We start from the raw sequence: 26,408 nt of genomic DNA, 5'->3' as shown, positions 1-26,408 counted from the left end.
GTGTAGTGGGACAGTGAATGTATGATGAGGTCTAACCTTTAGACAGTGTTTGTCACCGTATGACGTGAAATTAACAATAAAGACAGATGAACTTCACGTTACAGATGAGTTTAAGAAAGTAATATTAAAACAAGTATTAAATATTAAATATTTCGATATTAAAACAAATAATAGATGCATATTTAATCCATTTGTAAAGACAAAAAAAGCCCCTACTCAAATACCTTTTAATATAGTGAAAAGACAACTGCATTCTTGATCACCAGTTCGTTTAAAATAATCTTCCAAGACTATGATTTCATATTACGCATAAAATATCACATTTTGTCCCATTTTCATTTTAATGATTTCTAAGTCTTTGTTTTTTTTTGTTTGTGTGTGTGTGTGTGTGTGTGTGCGTGCGTGTGTTGTTGTTGTTGTTGTTGTTGTTTCTTAACATTTGGTTTATTTTGGGTCTCTGTTTAAATAGGTTGTTTGGGGGAAAAAAACAGTGCCATTTGGAAACAATGCTCTTGTTACAGAGGTATCTCAGAGTGCAGGAAATGAGAAAGGTTCTTTTCATCTGTTAGAGAATGTGAGACAAAAGGAAAAAAAGAAAAAGAAAAAAAGAACCCCACTGAGGGTTGTCTCACAAGTTCGTCACAGAAACTGTAGGGAGGGCCTTGGCCTGACAGATGTCAGATTGTGAAAGAGAGGAGAAGATACAGAAAGAGAGAAACCGCTCAGTCAAAAAAGACTGTGGCCCTGTAGGACGTTCGTAGACATGGAGAACAAGTGGATGGCCAGAGCCATCATCCTTCTGCTGGTCTGTTTGACAAGAAGTCTCGCCAAAGGTCAGTCCATTTCTTTGCTTTCTCTGACACCGTCGAGTTTCACTTTATTCTGTGGCTTCCTCTGTGTACCTTGACGGCTGAGAACCTTTAATTTGTTTTGTGATTAGAGCCCATGAATGAGCAACCAGCTGAAAATAGTGAAATGGTTAAAAAGGAAAACATCAGTAAGAGCCAAGTTAGGTTTTGTACTTTTAATCACTTTGACCTTTCGCGCGCGTCACAAACTCTTTAGGGTCTTTGCCAGTGCTGATGAGAGTTTAGGAAGCTGTCTCCTTCCAGTTTTGTTCCTTTGTTATCTCTAAACTCTCCAGAAAGTGTTTGAGAAATATCCCAAGTGGACAGCATGGGGATGTGCATCTGAATCTGCTATGATAAAGACACGAAAAATGTTAATTTAATAGACATCTAGAAACATGTCTTCAAATACATATTTTAAGTAAACATTGTGCTTTTGAGTGTGCAGGCGCCATAAGCAGCTGAGTGGGACTTTTCATGTGCAGTAATATGCTGGAAGGCTGTTGCATTGAATGCATGTGACCATATAAAAAAATTCTGAACGCTAGTCAGGTATCATTTTGTCAAATGGTTGTCATTAGCCTTTGTTTGCAAAACGGGTCAGAGCTCAGTTTAAAAAATCCATTTTAGGCATCTTTTTTTCGAGCTTGTGAGTACACATTAGCTTTTAAAAGAATTTTCAGAGACTATGCGTGTTTTTTTGCCTTTCATTTGGAAAAGAATCTTAAAATGTACCCCTACAGGCGCAATGATGTTTCAGTCTGTGTGCATCACGCATTTCCATTGACCTGTAGGTGCTAAGGTCAATACACACCTTACTTAAAATATGCATGCATATGCATGGACTGAAAACCTCAGTTGAATCATCCTGGCTGACAGTTGTGGTTAATTGAAAGAAAGGAAAAAAGAGAGAAAGAAAGAAAGAAACACAGAAAGAAAGAAAGAAAGAAAAAAAGAAAGAAAGAAAGAAAGAAAGAAAAAAAGGAAAAAAAGAGAGAAAGAAAGAAAGAAAGAGACAGAAAGAGATTGACAGCTACTCCTCTGGCACGTTTTCACTAACATTGTAAAAAAGTCTCAACATGGCGTCTGGCAGGCCTGCGAAGGCTGGTACTGCTCTTTGTCACATGAGCAATCTGTTCACCTTGTGCTATAAATATTTAGCATGTGTTTGTTGCCGTCCTAGAAACAGCTGCCATGACGTTGCTCTCTTCCTCCATGGGGGGGATTCTCTGGGGGGAACTGACTTGTTGAGGTTTTCAGCTCACCACAGATGTGTTACCAGACAAAAAAAAAAAAAAAAAAAAAAACAACTCACAAGTTACTCTCGTTTTTAACTGACATTTTATTGACTGTAGTTGTACACGTGCCATGATTTCACTCTTCACAGATGGTTAAGAGCAGTAGTTATGTTTAAAATTTGTGGTAAACAGTTGTTACAAGTATTGTATTGTTCTGGGGCATCAAACTTGCCATAACTCCAAGCAAATTTAAAAGACTAACACTCATGAATACTAACAGAATAAACACATCCACTAACTTTTCAGTAAAATGACTCCTTCTATAGAAGACTTACAGTCAGTAAATGCTCTGTAAACTGCAGTTAGCTTTATCCTATGTTAAAACTGTCTTTGTACTCAAATGTCCTGCTGAATATCCTGTGCTGAAACCAGCCCAACACATAGAAAACATTACAGCAAGATGAATTCATGCCCATAACAAAAATGGCAGAGTCTGACATTTTAACCACATGTAACCAATGATACAGTCACACGCTTTCTCTGTGTTCTACTGTCACTAACACACTGTGTTACTAACATTCCTAACTCACAGGTAATACTACTGCTGGCAATGCTTCTGAGGAACCTCGTAATCCTGCAAAGACAGGTAAAAAACAAAAAAAAACCCACACCATTGTCTCTTTGGCATGTTAATATAGTTTTTGTAACTGACTGTTGGCTGTTGACTGGCATTTGGTCAGAACAGCTGACACTGAGCTATTTTAAGTTGGAATGAGAGGAAGTGATATGTGTTCCCTGTTGTATACGCCACATGTTCTGGTACAGAGGGATAAGGATTGGGAACCGTTCTTCTTTGGCACGACACCCCGTGATAAGTGTGTTTTTTTAGAGGGGTGATGACTCATTGAGTCTCAAATGAGGCAAGCGGTGCGTGTCGAGATATGTACGTGTCCAGTATGATAGGTCTTACCTTTACACGCATTTTTTGTGTCACACGAACAGATTTCAGCACTAAGACCTTTCAAATTGGCAGAAATGTCACCTTACAGTGCACCAGCAGAACTTGGAATGAGACAATTTATGTTCTCTGGAATATAACGATTGGTCGGAAAAGTTGCCGGATAACAACAGCTCATAACGGACCTAACACGGACACGTGCAACGACGGAAAAGCACTGCACAACACATCCAAAGGAGAATCATATTTATTTATCCCGAATTTTTCCAAAGAAGATGAAGGAATGTATGCCTGTGAGACGGCTCTTTATGAAAAGGAAAGTCATAGAGAAAACATTAAAGTGTCATCATGGGGTAAGCAATGTCTTTTCAGATTTCCATCACAAACTCTGAATTTGACCAAAGTTTGGCATAGAATTTGAACGAAACTGTGAGGTGGAAATAAGAAACAGGGAAATTCTCATTTTTGTAGTGGAATAATGGTGCATCCACTCATTTATATGTACACTAATATCAAGACGTTTTGCTGCACTGCTGTAGAAGTGTTATGTGGGCTTGCATCTGTGTGTTGAGTGTGACCTTTCTCTGAGCAGTCTGAAAGCACGAAAGAGATGTAGATAATAATCCAGACAGCACTGGCTAGTTAAATGTTCTGTAAATGCCACCGATGAGGATGTTTAACGCCCGTTCACCATGTATGTTTTAGCCGTTCCAGAACTCTCCATGGAACTCAAAGATGGACAAGTTGTATGCAGGGCTGTGGGGGACAAACACGTAGAGTCCATTAACTGGAAAACATCCTGGAATTCCTCTGTGTATGACACAACAAGCGGGAGCGATGGTGGGCTTCACATAATGGAGAGCTGGTTCAGCCTGCCCAGGGATGGTCACACCGATAACCTGACTTGTTTGGCCTTACACTCCTTGTGGACGGGGCAAATCGCATTGTCGCCGACGACAACAGAACGTAAGGCTGTTTCCATGAAAAACTAAGCATCAGAAATCTCACTCATTACTCCTGACCAGGCATGTTAATGCATTTTAACGGAGAGCTGTGATGGGGAACTACACTGTGTTTGTCTCACAGTCTTGCATGAGCTTTCAGCTATTGCTCACTGAACCCTTTGAGAAATAACTCACTCAGTTAGAACTCCATGACAACTTTAAATGTAAGACATGGATAAGCATAGTCTTACTCTTTCTGCAAAAGAAAGGAACTGTTAAGCCCCTTTCACATCTAAGACCCTGAACAAAATGAGCAAAGAGATTCTCTGCAGATCGTGTTGTGTCAGTGTCCACTGAATGTAGGAGGATGGAAAAAAAAAAAAAAAAGTTGTGCACAACAGTAGCACTTTTACAGAACAGTAACAATAGAATAGATAGGATACCTACGTAGAGTAAAAATACACTGAGTGTTTGAGTTCCTTAATGACAACTTACAATGCTGAGTGTTTCCTTATGAAGGCATCTGACTTGCATGCTCTCACACAGTGGCTGTGTGTCTATAACTTAGCTTTTTATTCATTTTAATGTAATGTTATATAACTGTAATATAACGTTAAGATAATCCATTTAATTCTCTGCTCTGACAGCCCAGACATGGCTTATCCCCACTGTTGTCGGGTGCTGTGTCCTTCTAGCGATGGCTCTCCTGCTTCTCACTTACCTCATCTGCAAACACCTGAGTAGAGCCAGGTAAGTGCGTCTGTCATACACACATGTTGCTTCCTCGCTCTTTGTCAAGGGTTGCTCATGTGTCATTTTTTATGCTGTCTTTTCTAGTGTGTTTGGAAAACTGTGCTGCAAAATGAACAAAACTCAGACCCAAGCTACACCGGCTAGCAACAAACCTCCACAGGTACTGGTATTCAGATCAAATATAATGTTTCATGTCTCAACAGGTCCATTTCTCCATCAAACGTATTATACATACTGCACACAATTCCATTGAACGGCATATAAATATCTCTGTTGCTGTGTTGTGTTTATGTCAGTGCATGGAGAATTGATGTTGAGTTGAAGAGTCTAAAGATGTTTGTGTAATGTGTGTCACTCAGAATCAAGACGTGGAGGATGTGGAACCATATGCCAGCTATGTACAAAGAGTCAACTCCATCTACAATTCCTCAGCTGAGCTCTTCAATACTTAACACACACACACAATACACACACACACACACACACACACACACACACACACACACACACAAATATATATTTATACACACAGACACACACACACACACACACACATACATAATACAGTCATGCGTCGCTTAACGTCCATGATATGTTTTGTGAAATAGGGCGTTATGTGATTTGGACGTTGTACGAACACCATATTATATACTTAGCAAGGCTATATGGGATATTGTAGTCAGTGGGTGATTTGTAGGGGGATAAAGGGGGACGCCATCCCCCTTGTTAGCAAAATGACCAAAATGCATCCCCCTTGTTAATCTGCCATCCATCTATATACTCTATAGAATAGCGTTGGTGACCATTGGGCCACCCCCCCGCTATTGGCCATTGGGCCATCCCCCCTGTTGAAAAATAACAAATCACCCACTGACTGTGGTGTATCTGTATGTTAAACTTTTTATTTGTAAGTAGGGAAAGGTCACATTAAAATAACGATAGAAAGTACAGTACAGCACATACATAAGCCAGTTGCATAGACATTTGTTATGACTTTTAAGACATATGTATTATAGGTTATATAATGTACTGTACCATTTTACGCCTGGCAGCACAATGGCTTTGTGTATAAGAGACGGGAGATACATGTGTTGCGTGCGGGAAGCTGTCGGGGTTCGCTACGTCCGGTTACGTCCCGTGCTCCGATTGGAATTTCTGAACTGTATTACAACCTTATGGGACTGCGGACATATATGCAGTCGGACGATGCCTGAACAGACGTTATGCGGCGCATGACCCTGTGTATGTATACACACACACACACACATATATATATATAGTCTCCACTGTGTACCCTCACCGTGCAGAGGTACACAAAAGCACAAATATCGACAATGAAACATCTAAGCACACAGATTCTGGAATCGTAAGACACAAACTACAGAGAGACGGAAGCTGGGACACAGTAGAGGAGGGACAACAGACTATTCTCTGCTGAGGAGAAGTCACTGGTGTAGAATTTGGAGAGCGATATCTTCTTCAGGGGTAACAGATTCATTGATGTGGTTGGTTGACAGGTCGCCTCTGTTATGTTGACCTTGGTGAGAAAACACAAAGCTTTATGTGTTTACTTGCTTTACTTTACTTCACATACAAACACAAATGGGGAGTTATTTCACTGGAGCACACACCTGGGTTGGCTTTCTACAACAGTACATCAGTCCTATTAGAGGAATACTGAGGAGAGCAAACATGTTTTTTTTTTTTTTCTCATTATTTTTATTAACTGCTATTTTAAGTTTCTTTTTATACTCCTTCACACTGACTTTTCAGTATTTGTTTTTGTTTTTTGTTTGTTTGTTTGTTGTGGGAGTATAGAGAAAGACACTTGTGTGACGGTTGTCTCTGATATACATTTCACTGCAATATATATAGATATATATATATGTGTGTGTGTGTCTGTGTGTGTGTGTGTGTGTGTGTGTGTGCGTGCGTGCATGTACAGGATGTATATATACTGGATGAGGATGTATAAGATGTATATAAGGATTTTTTTTCTCTTAAATCATGACAGTATCTGAAGTATTAATTGCTCAAACAACTTCATAATAAAGAGACAATAACTTGACACATAGACCTCTGGCCTCATCAGATAAACGGCCTCATCATTATGTAACTGCTATGAAACCTGCTGTAATTTTATGTAAAAGCAGGATATGCGTTGCTTCCCTTACTGTTGTCCCCCAAACCACCCTGTGAAGATTCTGATCTGTCTGCAAGTGCAGTCGCCTCAAGCCACTCATGAATGTGCTAAAGTTTCAGTCACAAGTAACAATGATCAAAGAAAAAACACACAACTCTGAAACACACAGCTCCATAATTTGATATAGTCATAGGATTTTGTATTAAAAAAAACAAAAAAAACAAAAAAAAAGAAAGTATTATTCAGAGCTGAAAACCTCAGCGTAGGCAGTGCAGAGGGCTGTTTCCAGATTACTACAGCTCTGAGTTTGTTTGTGGTGACTCATGAAATCTGAGGTAGCGTGTGACTGGGCGTATTACGAGGCAGTTTGAGGTTTGAATTGTCTTCTGAGAGTGTGAATGTTTCTTGTGAAATCCCCCAGTACCCCATTATCAGCTCCCCCATCTGTTGGATGACTCAATTTTAAAGAGGGCGGAGGTGGAAAAATGAAAGGTTTTTCTACTTTGTGTCATAGGAAAGAAAGAAAAAAAAAAGCCGTCATCTCCAGATATCACAGAGACGCTCTGATAATAGCCCTACTGCTTTGATGCTATGATTGGGTCGCTGTAGGATTCTCCGTGTTAATGTATGACTAAAGTAAAACCTCCAGCGTGTTGCATATTGTTGTACCGATTTTTTTTTTTTTATTATTATTCATCTTATTGTTCGCCTGCTCTCCCTCCACGCACTCCTGAATTAAAACCCCTACTGTGCCATCTACAGGTGGGGGAGAGTAAGTGACTTTTTATGATCAACAGGTGAATATTTTGCATTTCCTCACTAAATTACAGCCCAGCAGCTTTGGGAATATAGTCCATGTGATCTTCTCTGTTTGCATGACATTGTTACCCCCCCCCCAGATGGTTTCAGGATGAACGTGAAATACAAAGGGTTTTAATTTAAGAACGTTGTTGTGTGTGATGTTTAGATGTTATACGAATCAACTGTGAATCTGTTGCTGTATGGCATCTAACCACTAGGGGGAGCCTCATTACAGTTCATCTGATGTCCAGTTGCACAAATCTTTAGTTGTTTCTTACTGTGAGAAATAAACGAAACTAAATTAAAAAGCAAAATCTCACAAACTCAAAATGGAACAATATTTGATGATGCTAACGGTCACAACTTTACTGCTGTTACTATTTTTGGTGATGTTTTTTGCTGTTAGTTCTAATATATGAACTTGCATGGGAGGAGGCACACAAAAATGACTGTGCACACAGACACACACACAGAATCTCCACACACAGACAGAGCAGATGCAGACATACACACCCAAACACGTACACACGTAGTCAAAATCCCCTTCCTCTGCCTCTCTCTTTCTTATTATTAATGTAAAAGTTACCTTTTTAAAATGATTTTCTTACTCTCTTTTTATCTCATTTCTATTAATTACCTATTTGTTTTGACTGCTCTCACTCTGAACTACACTGTGAACAAAACCAAGGTCATCTTCCCATCAGTCTTTGTCTGCTTTACAGTTTGTTTATTTGTCTGTCCGTGAGTTTTTTTTGTTTGGTTGTTGTTTGTTTACTTCTCTGACCTTTGGAAGAGAGGAACAGTAGGGTGGTGGTAGGGGCATTGAGCTCTGATGGATGGAGGAATGTGCCATGTGACATGTCTTAGTTTCTTGTCGGTTTCATTTGTGGTAGAGGCTGAAGTACGATGCCGTTCAAATCCACGGTGGCCCGTGGAGGCATGAGGGACTTTTTCTTGCTGGTGCTTTGTTGGAGGTGCTACAGTACGTGGAAGGCATGAACACGCCAAGAAAAAACCACAATCATGCTCGTTGCGAAAGGAGGGGCATTTCAAACAGCGTGTAGGTTCACTGTCAATGATTGCCTAATTTCACTAATGCACACGGTCCCAAAGACACAGCACCTCTGCACAGACATTAGTAAAAAACTACAAAACGGAGCAATATCATGCAACACACATATATATCATACAATTTAATGGACACCGATTTTACCCATAGACAATGACCAGAAACTTTGAATTTAGAAATGCAGTGTTTTATCTCTCCTTCTGCACAACACCACAATCACATGCTGACATTTAACTATTTATTATGATCAAGTTTCTTGTGGGTACCGTAACAATCTTTGGGGGTGCTGAAGGTCAGGCAACCCCTGACCCCTGGCAACCCCTGACCCAACATAAAGATTAAACATTACCACTTTCACTTTGCCCTTCAGAATTCCATGTTTAAAACGCACAAAGCTAATCCACTGTCACTGCACATATGAAAAGAACAAAACAAGGAAGATCACTGAGTTTGGATAGTCAGTGAATACTGATTTAAATTTACACCATGGAATAGGTAGTTAAAACCCTGTATGGAAATTAAAGTAAATACATACATATTATTATCTCAGGAACATTCAATTTGTTTAGCTTCCTCTCCAACAAGGACATTTCTGAACAACGAGGTCATTCACGGGAGCATTTGTAAACCTAAATACCAAACTAATAATTTATTGAAGAATAAATATCCCATCCCACACAAATGACCACAAAACTCATTGAGTAAAAATACATGCAAAATGATCAAAGAATATGAACAAATATAGATATTTAAAATGTGCTACAATGTGATGGTGTGTGTGTGTGTGTGTGTGTCTGTGCCTGTGTGTATTTGAAATGTCAGGTGTCCAGTCGTGTATGTCATGAAAGACACCTTAACCATATAACCATAACCATAACCCTAACCATAAGCGATGTCTCAATGTTCAGCCCATAAGCACATAGTCGTCTGAACAGTCTTCACTGTGATTGACTGTCATAGACGGAATCATGACAAGAGCATAATCACAGTCGTCACTGGCGCTCGTCACGACATTTGCAGGCTGGGAGTTTCCATGATCGATGGTGGCATAGAGTACATCCTCCTTATGTGATGTCTGTAACAAAAGAGAAAAAGAACTATCAAAGTATACTGACGTGAAAATAAAAGAACGGGACACCAGATGTTTTAGTAGGATCTTTTTTTTTTTTTTGGTGTATTCCAGTCACGTCGCATAACATAAGAAAATATCTGTAAATCATCCTCTGGCAAATTTTAAATGCAATTTGAAAATGATATTTTGTCATATAAATTTACTCCCTTTTTCTTGACAGGAAATCACCGGTGTAGTAAAATGCATAATATGTTGAAACGGATTCCAACCCACACAGAAATTAATCAAGGTAAAGGAATACACTGTCATACCACCAATGGAAAAAGGGGCATTTTTAAGATAAGCGGGACCAGTTTTGTAAAATTGGAACATATGGATCTACAGTAAAAGCAGAATGTAAGATAAGTCGCCCGTTTCTCAGATCTCAGCCCAAGTGTAATTTGAAAGTGTATTTGCCTCTCAGAGTGGAGCCTGGATCTGACAAGCCTTTAACCTTATGTTGGTTTAGTCCCTCCTCTGCTTGCACCCCCCCAAAAAGGTCACACTATACCATACCCCGGACAGATAAAACCAGCACTGAGACTAAGCTATGCATTCAGCGTTGCCCTGCTCTCCATTAAGAGAGGGCTCTAAATTCAGTGTCTAAATCGATCACTGCTGCAACATGCGGCGAAGCAATGTGAACATGTCTAATTATGGCAGGATGATACACGCTTGGTTTTTTGAGACTAGAACCAATGCTGTCTTTCAATGAGTGAAGAGAGTGATTTGACTGAGGTTGCAGAGGATTCCAATATGGTAGTGATGGCAACCCTACAAAAACTCTAAATTGCAACCTACACATAATATGTTCAAAGTATTTTTTTTTTTAAATCTCTTCTTGATTCTAGATTTGATAGATCTTTTCTTGTGTCAGGGAATGTTTGGAATAGTGAATGAGAACCTAAGAAACATGTTAGATCTATGAAATAGATTTACTTCCGTGCATAAAACTTCAGGCTCTGAGCCAACACCCACCACACACAAGCACACATACACGCACACACACACACACACACCACACACACGCACACGCACGCACACGCGCGCGCACACACACACACACACACACACACACACACACACACACACACAAGCGCATACACACATTTTTCTTTTTCCTGAAACTCAAAATTCCCCCAACAGCATTTTGTGATTCTTATCAGTGCATGCCCATGTAAATATCATTCAGATGTTCACTCCCACCGCTACAGTGTCTGTTATGTACAGACGACTATTATCCACCATGGAAGCACCACCCAGAAGAAGTTATGACTGAAAAACAGCACCTGACAAAGTGGGGCTGGATGCTCTATTGTGTGCGAAAAAGGTTCATGCTCTTAGAAAGACTGACAGTTTTGAATATGATTAAAAATAGCAAAGACTGGTAATCTAGATTTAGTTACTAATTTGAATACGTCAAATATCTTTTAAGTAACACTGACTTTCGTAACAATCAGTGCATGTTAGCCTTCATCAGAGGCATGCAAACAGTAGCTGCAGCTACTTCTAAATATATCACACCACAAAACCTCTAGCCAGGGGTGAATGAAGTAAAAGTAGACATGCTCTTGCCAAAAAAGAAGTACTCTAAGTAGAGTTAAACCGACAACTATTTCTGTAAATTGTAAATGAGTTGCTGTCTTATTCTTACTTAAGTATGCTTCAGAAAGTATATTTTAACTCTACTTCTAGAGTACTTTTTGTTTAAGCAAGAGTACCTCTACTCTCCCCTTTACACCCCCCCCCCCCCCCACTTTCAGCTCCATAAGCATGTTACTTTTCCCACAGTCAGAATACTATTGTGCGAATATTAATCGACAAATTAAATTAACAGTAAAATCAAACGTGGGCTAAACTAAATACATGCACGATGACTTAAAACGTATATTCACACAAATACACACACATATACATATATAGTTGAACCAGGGCTTTCAGGGGATTAGGGTTCACGGATTTGATTATTCATGAGTTTGCCATCAATAATTAAATGGGATTTTTTTTTTTTTTTGTAGTTTTGCAGCCTACTGTGGAAAATCGCACACAGCGCATTTAAACTACAAGTTGTGAGGCAAACTAAAAAAAAAAGTCATAAATGCATAAAATACATGTATTATCAATCTATTTTATCATTTACTAATATATATATATATATATATACACACACACAAATTTATTATAAAAATTTAAATTTTGTAAAACGTTTCAGTGTACTTAAGAACAGCGGCATGGGGACTCTTTGTCTCAGCGCTAGCCAGTCTCACGCACTTGTTTTGTCTCTCGGTGTGCAGTGTATCTCACAGTTCTCGCAACCTTTTGCATCTCTAAAGTGCAATAAAATACAAGTCTAAAGATATTTGTGGCTTTTCCACTTTCACGGGGGTTCTGCACCCTTAACCCCCATGAATGTGGAAGGCTGACTGTATTATAGATAGATATATAGATAGATAGATAGACAGATAGATTGATAGATAGACAGACACACAGATAGATAGATAAATATACACATATATCAGCTTCAAAGATGTTTTGAATGAATATGTCCAAACTTATTGATACATGCGTACATCTCTGTTTTTTTTTCACAGATTCATTAACTTATTTCTGAGATAATGCCATGGTATATTTTACAATGTAATTAAATCTGTCTTCATCATCATCATCACCATCAAAGAGCATAGGTTTCACTGTAAAACTGATTACAGGCAATACCGTGCCATTGAAGGCAGCGGGCACACTACACCATGCCTTACAGCAGACCCTCTGTATGGACAAAACGATTGAGGTATTCCGTCACACTGACTGTCAATCAATGAACACATGAAATGAAAGGAAATTTATGCACATATTGGACATAATAAGTCACTTGTCCAATTAAAAAGAAAAAAAAAAGACCATAGACATTAGGTTTCATTCTCTAGGGGTTAGTTACCATGGCCTGTTCCCCAACAATGCTGAAAACTTGTCTGCAATTAAACCACATCTGTTAGCCGAGTACCTACAGTGGAATTAGCTGCTAGCTATGGGAAAAATTATTGTAAGCGCAGCTGTTGCTAACATCGGTAACCTGTAAAGTGTTCTTCTCTGTAAGTAAAGCAGCACTTTGGCAAAAATGTAATCATACACATTTAAAAATGTTGCATACAGTCAAACACTACGCATATACAACGGAGAGCATGGGTTATGTCCTCGATTTAAAACAAACAAACAAACAAACAGACGTAAATTATCTGATATTAAAACCTAACAGCATACTTGATATGTATCTTTGCTGTTTGGGTTCTTCAGCGACACCAGTTTACAAAAAATGTAAATGCACGTCTGGATATGTAGCGTCCGTGTTCTTTATAGTATGTCCTACTGCCTTTTGCCCAGTGTCAGTGTTCCCTATGCTACGATTATTTGAATAACTTGCTGTCGGTGTGATTGTGTCCAAATATAACTCATACTCACGTTGTCTGCATCGTTTTCATCCTCTGACGCACAGGCAGGAAGGAATTAAAACAAAAAGAAAAGAAAAATATTAAATCAACACACAAGACGTTGGTAGATAATATGATGACATTATGATATGATAATATTAATATTATAATGCCATTCAAACTGAACAAACGGTGGTCAGCTTGCTGTCAGCTGTATATTACAGGAAATACAATCCCAAAATGCTATTCTTTTATGAGATTCAGTCTACTGAGATTAAATGAGATTAAACACCTTTGTCGTGCTAATAAAGGCATGATGCTCTGTCTCCATCATAATGAAGACACTTTAGTGATAATACAGTTATGGGCAGCTCTTCATGTAGTCTGCTTATAGAATATGACAGTTTTCATGCAATGTGCAGATAATAGAAGAGTCCCCCCCCCAACCAAGACCATACGTGTTGTTTGGTTTGCAATTCTGTCAGTTAAATGAAACTTACCATCCTTCTCTGATTTATTTTTTCTGCAAAAAATGAAAACAGATAACATTTCATATAAACTCATTCCTTCCAAGTTAAAATGTTGATCACATTTAACCTAGTTAGTGGTGCTTCCTCAAACTTGATAAAAATATAGAAGGAAGAGGAAGCCTTTAAAAAAAAGGAGAGTGATAGTTCACCCACACAGGCCAAGACAGTTCAGAAATAACCACGGTTTTAAGTACAAACATTCTGGGTAGATTTTTCCACGCAAATGATCTTTAATACACAGTTTACCACTTTGACACATGCAGGTGTCTTCAATGTAGTAGGTTGAGCCTCAGCATAAAACTGTGATGCTATCGGAATTATGAATTTAATTAAACAGGCACCTTTTGATATGTCTTTAAGTACTTATTCGGAGTCGTTTCTTAGTTGTATAACTGAAAGTTAACTTACCTTTTTTTGCAGCAAAGATTTCCCATAGTCTGACAGCACTGTGCCTGTCGCGCTGACAGTGTAAAATGTGTACAGGCCCAGAAGTTACTAGTCGTACCTCTGCAGTGTGTGGATTATCGACCCCAACCTGTCACAGTTAGACAGATCCTTTCATTAACCACTCGCTGTAGAGTTCTGCACAGCAACAGAAAAAGAGAGAAAATGTGTGTGTGTGTGTATGTGTCTGTGTCTAAGCATGCCTTTCTGAGTGTGTGAGTGAGAGAGAGACGGAAAGAGAGAGAGAGAGAAAGAGAGAGAGAGAGAGAGAGAGAGAGAGAGAGAGAGAGAGAGAGTGAGCACGCTCAAAGGAAGCGTTAGTAAAAGGGTCAGACAACAGTGCGTTTGTATGGTTCTTATTTCCTGTGTTTGGTGGTTTGTATGTGCCTCCCAGCGCAAGTGTAACAGATGTACTTGGTCTAGATAAGAAAGACCAAGACTCTTGATCACTGCTATACCACAGCGAGTTCTGTACGAGCGAACACAGTCCTAGATTACTGAAACGTGTCCAGAAACCGGTTCAAGACACAGTTGTGTCACAAGGACAAACACAGCTGACGGTTACAACAGTCGTGTCTCTCTGCGCGTTAACTTTACGGCTCATTTGCATAATCATGCAAACAACTGTCGTGACGGGAAAAGAAACAACATGTACTGTTGTGAGTTGAGCATCCCTTCCACAATGTTGGCACTGGGCCCCAGGACAGGAACTGTGTGACCAACATTTTAAAAGGGTTGATCAAAAGCTCTGGGGTCCAACATTATGTAATCATATGACAGACTGATCCTCAGGTCTTCTCACGCCTAGACTTGACCTACATGTGAGTCTTCAGAGGGTACAGAGGTGTGTGTGTGTGTGTGTGTGTGTGTGTTTGATGTATGACAGCCTCACCTGCCTGTTAGTCTGAGTGAAACCACACGGTATGAAGGTGTTGTGGTTAAACTGCTCAAGCCTCTGAGTGCAGATGTTCTGAGTACTGAACGTGAATCATGTGGTCCACGCTTTGAGAAATTACTGCTCTTTTGAAACAGGAAGCCCATCATTTCCTCTGCAGTCCAAATCTGACAGAATTAAGCGCATGATCTAGGCCAGAGAAGGGGGGGGGGGGCGCTAAGTCATTAACAGATTTAAAATCTACAATATCAGAACAGTATCGCAGAAGAAAACGGTGTATCTTGGAGGTGAAATCATCAAACACAATTGCACCTTTGAAACTTCATTGTGAGGACTCCTTCGCTTAGACCGGTCAAACGTTCATGATCACCAGCTCCCTCTCCTGGTTGAGGAGAGAACTGCATCATGACTTACTAACACCCGCTAGTATTGCATCCTCATTACTGATGCTTACCTTGGCTGCTACAAGGGCAACTGTAATTTATTGATGTCATTCAGTGAATACACACATAAATCCATGAGGTAATGCACAGAGAGGAAGTCCTGCGGGATATTTCTAGAGAAGATGTGGCCTGAACTGTGCTACAGCCTACCAACCGCAGAGCAGCATAGTAAGGGGTGACCTGTTCTATTTATGTCAGTGTTGAGCCAACAGGGTCACTGCATATCAATGAAAAACAATATGACCAGGGTGAGAGACACAGCCAGCGTGATGCGGTGCACAGCAGGGGTTGAGGAGAGATGTTATTATTACTCAATTTTCTGCTGCACAGTCACCAATTCTGTGTAAATGAACCCATGAACTGTAATCAAATCCGTACATTTTTTCCCCAAGGTGTTCTCATATGAGCACTCCCTGTCAATATACTGAAAAAAACAATGGTAATGATTTATATTTAGATAATCGTGGCATAAGGCAAAATTTGGGTCCAACAGCTCAATAAAAATGATTATTGCATGAGGTTGTACTGCCACAAGCTCTCCACCAGGTGGCATTAGTGCTCTTGCCTCCATCGTGAACTAAGACTCAACTATCCTGCAGTGTGCTGTGGTTTCCATAACAATGCATTTTAAGAGTGCCCTCGGAGGAAGTGAGCACACTACCGAGAAACCAACGAGTGAGAAGATCAGAGACTGAGAGGCACGGCAAGATGAGTATATTACAGGGCCTTGGATATCCTGTGTGCGATGACGGTTTAAAAGCATTTCCTGACCTACAGACAGAGGTGGCAAAAGTAAAAGTAGAAGTACTCTCAGTAGAGTTAAACTGACAATCGCTTTTGTGAATTGTAAATGAGTGACTATTCTGAAGAGACACTTGAACTGTGGAGTACTTTTTTTTTTTTTTTTTTAACAAGAGTACTTCTACTTTTACTTTTGCCACTTCTGCCTACAGAGTTTCAAATGTAGGGGTACAATTCTGTGTTTCAGTTCAGTTTTGCAAGTGTAAATGAAGATAATGTTTTATTAAGTTACAAAGTTAGCGACCTTTTTCTCTTTAAGTGAGCATTGCGTACACCAATGCTGTCCATTTCACATGGTATGCACAGTCTGATCACTACAGATCTCAATTTAATTGCTTTTCGCAACCTATTCGTTTTCTTTCATTTGGTCCCGGTTTTGAACGGCCTGTACTTCAAAGTCTCCCTCTCAGAGCAGAACGGTCACAGACGACCATGGATAGGGATGTTGTTGGAAAAATATTACGCTCCCTTATACACAACAATGGCTGTGCACTTCCCTCACCACATACGTTATCAGCTAATCCATCTTTTCACATATCATCATATGGTGACAATTAGCTTCAAGGAGAGTGGTAGGTGCTAAGCTCCACCCTGAGTTGTGTTGCACGGCAACTAAAATTAGAGCACAAATTTTCATCAGAAACTTTGATCAGAAACCAGATGGTAGTCTTTTACATTTGGTAAATGTTTACAAAATGTTCATTTTTGCCACAAAAAGTAGGAAACAGAATGTTTCATAGTAGCAAGTAACAGTACTGAGCTCTTTTAAATTTAACTGGATTTAACTCGTAGAGGAGTAGAATAATGAATGAGTAGAATAGTAGAAAAAATGCTGGGAGATTACATGGCTGAATGAAGCAGAACGAGTTTGCATATAGCACATATATGTACACTATATGTGTCTGACTGCTGGGAAGTTCTCCTGAGACAAGCGATCTACCAACACACAAAAATAACAAACCAGCCCTGGGAACAAAAACTCAGACAGCCCTCTTTATGAGAACCTGATGCTACAGTCTATGCTGAGAAAACAAGTTCTCTAGCCAGACAGCAGAAGTGGCAAAGTAATTGTTCAGACACTCACAAAGAGGAGTTGCACTTCGTTGTATTGGTAATAAAGGAAAGTAACGCAAATTCTGGTATGTGTACTGAAAAATCAGTGTCCAGTGCAGGTGATAGATGTGGTGGAACAATACGAGTGTTTTGTATACGGTAAACAAAAAGAAGAAAGCAAAACGCAAAGAGAGCGAACTGAGAGGGACCAGCCTTCCCCGTCATTCATTTTTTTTTCAGCGGTCGTTATCAAGAAATATCGGACCTCCCATTCAATTCAATGGAATTTTCTGCAGCATTCTGAGGTACCGTATAATAAAAAAAATTAATGTTGTACAAGCTTACCGTTTTAATTGCTTTCTGTTTTGGAGAGTGTTGAATTGAATAAATGTATTATCTGAACGCTTTGCTAAATGCAGTAAAGCATGGTTTCTTACCTGTAAATTTACATTTCGCAAACGTTCGCAGAGAATTCAAAGCAGACGGAAAACTGTTCGAAATTGTTCGCAAACGTTTGCCTTTGTTTGTTGATTTGAACGCACCTCAGCTATCATTCCATGAAGCTGTTTTGTGACAACGTCCATTGTCTTAAGTACTATATCAATAGAATTGATATAGCATAGAATTGTCGCGTAGGACATGTGCAGATTTTCTTGAATGTAAATCATTTACGTTTTCTTAAATGTAAATCATTGCACTCTAACATAAGAGAAAAATGGCTGCGTCTGTCAGCCAACGGTTTGATTTAGCTCTTGCAGTTCACGGGACAAAATAAAATTTAACTAAAACTTTCATAACGTCTCACACTATCTGCATGAAATTATCATTTAGAGTAACTGATTAATCGATAAAGTAATTGATAATCAGTTAAAGGATATTCATTACTTGCAGTCACAATATATGGGTAAAAATCGCACAACTGTTATATAGCCTACAGATCTTCACCAATGAATGAACTTTGTAGTAATCTGTATTGTCTGCATATGTGGTTGATATTTATGTTTTATTTTAATATTATAGTAGATGTGTGTGATTTGAATAATATGCCTTATACAATATTACCATAATATACTTCACCATATGTTTGTATTCTGTAAATTTCACATCAGTGTGAATTTGTGCCAGGGTGTAAAGAGGGAACCGAGATGACAGACTGGATAATCTAGTTCTGTGTAGCTAGTTGTGGTATGGAAACAGATTTTCATAATTCATTTAGTACCTGTCGTGGGTATTGTTTTAATGTAGAGTATGTATGTATGGTTGAGGAGTGATACCATGTTGTGCCACTTTCACCATATACTGAAAAAAATTCTTAACAGTGAAAGCTCTGAAGCAGTGATTAACTGTTGTCTGTTTCTCTGTTAAACATATTGTCTGTTTATCTTTTATTAAACAGGTTAGGCCTTTATAGTGGATACATTAACAAAATGATTCTGTAACCAACATGAAACTGGAAACCAGATCATCAGAAGCCTGTCAGAAGCTGGGGATAATGAAGGCCATTCTGCTCTGTCTTCATCTGTCATCCTTATTTTTTAACAGCATGATTCAAGGTACAGTTACGTGAAGTACAGTATGTTCTCAGTGTAGTTTAGAAATACATTGCTGCAGCGGTCGTACCATAATATTGTCACTGAAACTACATGTATTTATTCAGAACTGCCCGATGTCTTCTTTGGATTTTTACATAGTTTTCTTATTGATGGGGTGTGTTGTGTGAATGCATAATTGATTTCAGAAGAAAAATATGACCTCCCACAAGAATATATTTCTAAAAACTTCGTTTCAGCTCCTGGACCAAACTCTTTTCAAACACCTTTAAAACATTTGGTTTCACTCACGTATTTACTCGCAACACACATATAGTATGAATGTATAGGAGTGTGTTTTCCTTGTGTTTGTTTCCTCATTCTCACAATGTAAACACAGCTGTACAGGTCATTGGTCAAAATGAGACAGTTGCTGTTGGAGAGGATGTCAAGTTGCTTTGCCAGCTGATGGAAGCCAAGGAACCCTTAACTCTCATTACCTGGAAAAAGAAAACAAGGGCAAACCCTAGAAGGAAAACCTTTGCAAGGATTGAACAAGAGAATGAGTTGTCTTGTTCAAAAGCCATGACAGAAAGGTTGACCTTCATTGGAAACTTTGCAGAAAACAACGGATCAATTCAGCTGAAGGAAATTAGCTTGACGGATGAAGGAGTTTACAGTTGCATCTTTACCTTGTTTTCAGCTGGCAGTTACGAGACAATGATCAGTCTCACTGTACTAGGTAAAAGCTGATTTATAAGTTTACCGCTTGAAGGACAGATGCATTGATTCTTAATCTTTCTTTCTTTCTTTCTTTCTTTCTTTTTTGAGTTTCTACTGTTTTGTTCCAATCTTAAGACAGTTCTATAGATGAGGTTTTGTCTTGAACAAACGTTGCTAGCTTACTTTTCAACATGCTTCCATTAGTGTCTTCAGCAGGATTTCCTCTGTCAAAAATACCACCACATTTTGCTGGTGAAAGGGGTGCTTTGCAGCAAATTTCTCTGTCTAATATTATCTACATGTGAGAGTTCAGAGTTACAAATATGAATCAAGATGCATGACCAGTAAGCGGTTCATGTGTGATTCGAAGGTTAGAAATTTAAACAGAGATTTGTGGACGGCAAGTAGAATTCACATGTGTAAAATATATCCACAAATACAAAATTAACAGAGAATAATGATAGACAGAGGTATTAGTTAGTGGAATGCATTGAGCAGCAGTCTCCATAGTAATTTCTGTATGAGAACAAAATGATGAAAACTTCGAGAACCTTTCCTTTATGAAAGGTTATGGAAAATTTGCTGTTTTGCTTCTGGGACTTGAACATGTTGAAAGTTGTTGAGACTGGGCTTTTGAGATGTGGCTGGCTGCAGTTGCGTGTGTAAATAAGAGGGAGGACAGTATGGAGATCATCTGTCCCACACTGCTCTAAATGAATAAACAGTATGTTCACACAAAAAAACTCTGACAGTGCAAGTGGTGAAGTGATGAACGTGTCCAAGCCTTTAGTTTCTCCATTTCTGAATAATGTAGACCAAAACATATATGTATGGTTGGAACAAACATACCTTTAAAAACAAACCACTGTACAAGCAACCTTAAGAGAAATTAAGCCAAATGCTAGTCTGTAGTTCTCTGATTGCTTTACAACAATAAAACCTCAAAATCTTTTGAGCAGTTTTCAGAAACAGCTTGACGAGTTTCTTTGACATGACTGAGCAGAGCTTCATCTTAAATGGAAACGTTTTGTTCCTTCTTGTCTGGACTTTGCACAACAGTGTGTAGAGTCTCAACTTGTTGGAACAGCATTTTCTCTGTTATGGTATGACACAGTATGGACTGTTTAACATTTCATGCACAATTAGCATTCTGCTTTTTTTTTCTCATTCCTAGTTTGTCCTGAGGTAAAGATGTCTGAAGTCACACCTTTAGTTGGAGAGTCTGAGGAAGTCATGGCAACCTGTACTGCTGCTGGTGCCCGACCTCCAGCAAACATCTCTTGGCATTTGGGTTCCTTTAGTGACTCAATGAAAACAATGACAAACTCAACAGCCCATTTGAATGGAACCTACACAAACACTAGTCATCTTATTGGCGTTCCCTCTAGACATGCCAATCAACAGCAGGTCCAATGTGTGGTCAACCACGTGACAAGAAATCAGATCCTCAACTACACCATAAATGTCCACTGTGGGTAACTGATTTCTTGACCATCACACAATCACATTAAATTTAGTTATGAAAACATTACTATGTATTCAGTGATCAGTGGGTCCTGTACACATTACTACAAGATGAGTTCTTTTTATTTGGATAAAAGTTTATATTTTCTATTTTTTGGGGGGGGGGTGGCATTTGGCCCACCCACACCATGAACTGTTTTTATCTCCATAAATCACACAAACTGTGTGTCATTGTAACCCTGGCAGTGTATAGAGACAGATGTTATGCTTCTGCATTTACAGTCTGCTCTCTCTGCCTTTTTGACTATGGCTTTAATTGCATTGCATTATCTCAGTAACAAGCCAAGAAGTAATAAGAGTAGAACCGGAGTGGTCCATTTTGAATACATACTACTTATGTTTGGATGTGTGTATCAGTTTCTCCAGGTGCTGTAGTATAATCCTCAAATCAAAACAATTTATTAAAGCCTGTGACCATGTTTTCCTGTAAAATGGTAGACACTCATCTTCTTCTTATTGTAGAAATGCAATGACTTGCTTTATACACAACGCAAAAATGTCAGATTTTTAATTAAGTGAATAAGGAAGGTCGTTTTATGATGAATGCTCAATTTTACGTCAGTATTTGTGTCTGTGCAGTTTACTGTCAAAAAATATGTAGGTTAGGTATTTTCTTTTTCTGTGAAATTGTTCAGTTTTACCTTCTCAGAGGCAAGTTTGTTGTTAGTGAATTTAGGAAACATCAGGAATATTTCTGGTCAGTTTTCAAATGAAATGACTCGCATGACTCAACATAGTGGAGTTTGTGTCTATATCAAACTGTGGGCAGAAAATGATATATATACTTAGGTACTGCAGGAGGTGTAGAAATTTAATTTTGAACATGTTTGTTCCATTAAGAAAAATACAACTTTAAGTACTATGGACTTTTGGTAAGGGTGTAAAGGCCATTTACAATGTTTTTTGGGTTGTCTCTCAGATCCCCCTGAATCAGTGAAGGTAGTTCGCGTTGAACATACAACACAAGGTCGGGAGTTTCACTGTGATGTGGATGCAAATCCAAAACCAAATTTCACCTGGATCAGGTAGTAACTATGTCTGCAGCTTAGGTTTTGTCCAACATATCTACAAAGTATAAAGCAATAGAGAATGTAATTAAGCATTTTTGGTTAGTCAGCATGAAAAATAAATGTGTGACCAGAAATTTACAGATTCACTGATCTGGTGCTGCACTCTGTTACTGGAACATACAACAATGTTTGTTTGTGCAACTAATATGCAGCTAACATTTGAAAAGCTTGTCGTTTAAACATTTTCTGTGAAAGTCCTAAACTAGTACAAGAATGAGACACACAGATTTTCTGCAGGTGAAATTTTTAGTTGTCATGTAGCACACAGAATATCATGACAAATTAACTCTACATTAACACATGCATTGGCACTACCATCCTTCTGGGCAGGGAAAATCACTCTCCTCCTGCAGGTGCACAGGGAGACAGACTGATTCTTCTCAGCCAGAGTCCAGATCTGAATGGTCTGTATATCTGTAAGGCCTCAAACCAGTATGGAGAAGCATCAGGTTCAATTTATGTGTTTATGACCTCGGGTGAGTCTTCTTTGTCAATATTTTTTGTTAAACCCTCATTTAAGATGGACTAGAATAAATATTATTCATATGTATATTAATACCTTAGTGCACACTCTCTCTCTGTCCCTTTGTGTTTTCCTAGAGACCCCCAAAATTGCAGTCATCTGTCTTGTGCTCCTCAGCCTCGTCATAGTCATTGGTTTACTATGTTGGATAAAATCTAAAAAGTATCCTGGGTAACAACATTTACTTTCACATACAAAATAAAAATATAAGAATGCGTCCTAATTTTGGGGCAAAAGTTCAAGGTGTATTTGAAATGTTTCCAGATAGTTTTTTTTGTTATTGAATAACTGAAGTACCCAAAATTGCACTCATCTTTATTGGGCTCCTCATCCTTGTTATACTCATTGGTTTTCTGTGTTGGGTAATCTCTAAAATGTGTCCTCAGTAATGACGTTTACTTTCACATGCAGAAAAAAATATGAGTGAGTCTTAATTTTGGGCAAAAATTCACTGGTTACTGGTTTTGGTGACTTAAATACTTTGGGCAGACTGATGCACACACACACACACACACAATAATACTGCTACAAACGGTTCTCTGGTATTTCAGGTTGGTTTTACCAATTTTTACCAGACATTTGCCTCACAGAGGAATCCAAGAAAGGGTATGTCCAACAGATTTCACATATTTTCACATCTACATCTTAGTTATTGTGCTACTATGAGTGTTTTAATCTGTTAATCCAGATGGCATCTCTTTGTATTTCAGGGAGACAATAGAGCTGCTGGCCGTGTGGTTGAAGAGGAAGAGGGAGAAGAAAGAAGAAGAAGAAGAAGAAGAAGAAGAAGAAGAAGTACACAACCTTAGTACACACTCTTACTATTTTACTGATCACACACACACTAGAGCAGTGAGCAGTGAAATGCAGCTTCTGCATTTAACCCAAGCTATACACCAGTGAACACACACACACGCACACAGTGGGAGCTAGGAGCAGTGGGCAGCTGCAGGCGCCCAGGTACCAACTCCAGGTCTTTTTGCCAGTGCCTCTGTCAAGGTCACTAACTGGAGTACTAATCCTAGCACACATGTCTTTTGATGGTGGGAAGAAACTGGAGCACCCGGAGGAAACCCACGTAACAGTGGCAACAGTGCCAACAATGCACAGCTAACCGCTGAGCCACCGTGAAGCCCAATGAGTTCAACGTACAATGCCTTGCAAATGTATGCACCCCCCTTGGAGTTTTCCCTATTTTGTTGCATTACAACCTGTAATTTAAATGGATTTTTATTTGGATTTTATGTAATGGACCTACACAAAATAGTCCAAATTGGTGAAGTGAAATAAGAAAAAACCCAACTTGTTTTATAAAAATTCTAAAAAATAAAAAACTAAAAAGTGGTATGTGCATATGTATTCATCCCCTTTGCTATGAAGTCCCCAACAATTACCTTCGGAAGTCACATAATTAGTTAAATAAAGTCCACCTGTGTGCAATCTAAGTGTCACATGATTTGTCACATGATATCAGTATATATACTGTTATTCTGTGTATATATATACATGATCTTAGTACAGAAGCTGCAACACCACTAAACAAGGGGCACCAACGAGCAAGCTGCATCATGAAGACCAAGGAGGGGCGGGGGGGTTAATGCATGGTCATGTTTTCCTTTTTTTTTGTCTTTTGTTCTTGTTTGTTTCACAATAAAAAATATTTTGCATCTTTGAAGTGGTAGGCATGTTGTGTAAATCAAATGATACAAACCCACCCCGAAAATCTAATTTAATTTCAGGTTGTAAGGCAACAGGATAGGAAGAATGCCAAGGTGGGTGAATACTTTCACAAGGCACTGTAGAATCTCAAGTGACTCTTGATTCAGCCTTTGACATTATTTAACATATTTAATTTCTTGGATAATATGTTTATCCATGGCATTATTTCACTATGGCCAAGCTTTGTCTTGCCTTTTCATGAGACTGTTCCTTGATGAGGTGAACAGGCAACAAGATCTCAGTCAGACATTGTACTTCAGCTCCAGGACTTGCTCTCAAAATGCCAAACACTCCAGACAAGAAGTGCCCCATCATGAGGTAAATGAGTCCATGACATTATTTACCCATAAACCAATGATTCTTAGATCTGCACATCTGAAAATATAACTACATATGGAACCAACTGAGCCATTTGATTGGAAGGAAGATCTCTTGCACTCAGTAGTGATAGAGAAACCTTTTCCATTTTTTTGTTTTTAATCAGTGCTGAGTACTAAAGTTTATTATCATTTATTAAAAATACTTGAAGTACACTGTTGTTTTTGTTTCACACCATTTTTCTTTTTTGAAAGCATTACACATCGTTGAACCTAAGCCCAAAGTATAAACTATGCTGGTAATGTCTGCTTTTATCCATAGAGTAACTCAGGTATGTTGAGGTCATGTTAATTTCTGATTAAATTAAAAAATGAATATAAGAAGTGGCAACATTGAAGTATTTGACAGTGAACTAGTTTTGAGAAAGAGTAAGGTGGTTTGTGTTAGAACAGTGCTTTTGACATTCTCGATTTGCAGTGTACGTGAGGTTCACGATTATGGATGTGAACTTTTCATAGTGGATGGTGTTGAAATATGTGTAGCATAAACTGTGATGTAATCTCATATGTACACATTTTATGGGGAATTATCAGCATCCCTCCTCCTCTTCAACCTTGAGTCTAATTTCAGGACACCTCAGCTTTGCCACGAACTGTCTAAGGATCCTCCTTCAGCACCCTCGTTTCAGAGCCCAAACTTTTGAATGGTTTTCCATCTCTTGTGTTTACGCCTCATCAGCTTTATTGAACTGTTCACCACGATTCACTGCCACCTTCTTTTTGAAGAGATGAACAAACCTCCAAGCGCCTCATAATTCAGTGAAACGCTCGGATTCAGTCTGACATTCTAATTCATTCAACATAATTGACATAAAGAGTGGCTCCATCAAATCATGATTGTTTTATTAGTTTTGTGAAAGAGTTAGGGAGTTGGTATGGGGACATTGTTCTGTTTTTGACATTTTGGTTTGGCTGTGTGCATGAAGGTCATGCTCACATAAACGTTGAGACCACAGAACTAGTGTAGCCCATTAGTCTAGAGCAAAACGAGCTATAGCTCAGAGGGGAAAAGAAAAAAAAAGAAGTGGAGGTTGAGAATGTAAACTCTGCCGACATGCCCTCGCCTGCACTTCCCTCTGGTTCGGCCCGTCAACGTTTGGCTCCAGCAATCCACCGGGACCTGTCCCCAATTCAAGGACTCATCCGTTTATTCCACACCTGGTCTTGATTCATGGATTTATTACACACACGTTTGTGCTCTAACAGACACACAGTTTGTACTCAAATCTCTTGTGCTCCGATCGTTTCAAAGACTCTTGTGTTAAGTGATTGTTTTAAGCTGTGTGTGTTTTATCTTTCTTTGTTCCCTTACAATGTTGACCTTGTCTCCAATTTTGTCTGTTTTTGTCTATCTGCCATGTACAGAACTTTTTCCTTGTTCCTTGTAAATAGTGTTTTGATCTGTGTGTGTGATAAACAACGAAAAAGACAGAAACAAATACTGGTCTGCTGAAGTGAAACATGAAGGGAAAAGTGGCTTCAACGAC

General features: G+C 38.9%; 2 protein-coding genes across 2 annotated transcripts; both read left to right on the top strand.

Annotated features, from left to right (window-relative positions):
- The first annotated feature begins 763 nt into the window (after window positions 1-763).
- LOC115823546 (uncharacterized) lies at window positions 764-5,193 on the top strand. Its single transcript, XM_030787606.1, has 6 exons — window positions 764-833; window positions 2,670-2,732; window positions 3,089-3,397; window positions 4,684-4,738; window positions 4,826-4,901; window positions 5,101-5,193. Exons 1-6 carry the CDS (start codon window positions 764-766, stop codon window positions 5,191-5,193), a joined length of 666 nt encoding a protein of 221 aa, XP_030643466.1.
- Window positions 5,194-19,570: 14,377 nt separating this feature from the next.
- On the top strand, window positions 19,571-23,000 carry LOC115823545 (nectin-3-like protein). The gene is made up of 4 exons (XM_030787605.1): window positions 19,571-19,727; window positions 20,883-21,179; window positions 22,656-22,778; window positions 22,903-23,000. Exons 1-4 carry the CDS (start codon window positions 19,571-19,573, stop codon window positions 22,998-23,000), a joined length of 675 nt encoding a protein of 224 aa, XP_030643465.1.
- Window positions 23,001-26,408: the final 3,408 nt, after the last annotated feature.

The sequence above is a fragment of the Chanos chanos genome, chromosome 10 (genome assembly GCF_902362185.1).
Source record: "Chanos chanos chromosome 10, fChaCha1.1, whole genome shotgun sequence".
Lineage (NCBI taxonomy): Eukaryota > Metazoa > Chordata > Actinopteri > Gonorynchiformes > Chanidae > Chanos > Chanos chanos.
Note: the sequence above shows the minus strand (reverse complement) of the source record. Positions and strands in the feature narration are given on the sequence as shown.

What these genes read in the sequence shown, in the direction of transcription:
- LOC115823546 (XM_030787606.1), top strand. Translation starts at nt 764, where the DNA reads ATGGAGAACAAGTGGATGGCCAGAGCCATCATCCTTCTGCTGGTCTGT. An exon ending in TCGTAATCCTGCAAAGACAG is followed by an intron (nt 2,733 to 3,088) that starts GTAAAAAACAAA and finishes TCACACGAACAG; the next exon opens with ATTTCAGCACTAAGACCTTT. An exon ending in AAACACCTGAGTAGAGCCAG is followed by an intron (nt 4,739 to 4,825) that starts GTAAGTGCGTCT and finishes TGTCTTTTCTAG; the next exon opens with TGTGTTTGGAAAACTGTGCT.
- LOC115823545 (XM_030787605.1), top strand. Translation starts at nt 19,571, where the DNA reads ATGACAGAAAGGTTGACCTTCATTGGAAACTTTGCAGAAAACAACGGA. An exon ending in GATCAGTCTCACTGTACTAG is followed by an intron (nt 19,728 to 20,882) that starts GTAAAAGCTGAT and finishes TCTCATTCCTAG; the next exon opens with TTTGTCCTGAGGTAAAGATG. An exon ending in CTACACCATAAATGTCCACT is followed by an intron (nt 21,180 to 22,655) that starts GTGGGTAACTGA and finishes CTCCTCCTGCAG; the next exon opens with GTGCACAGGGAGACAGACTG.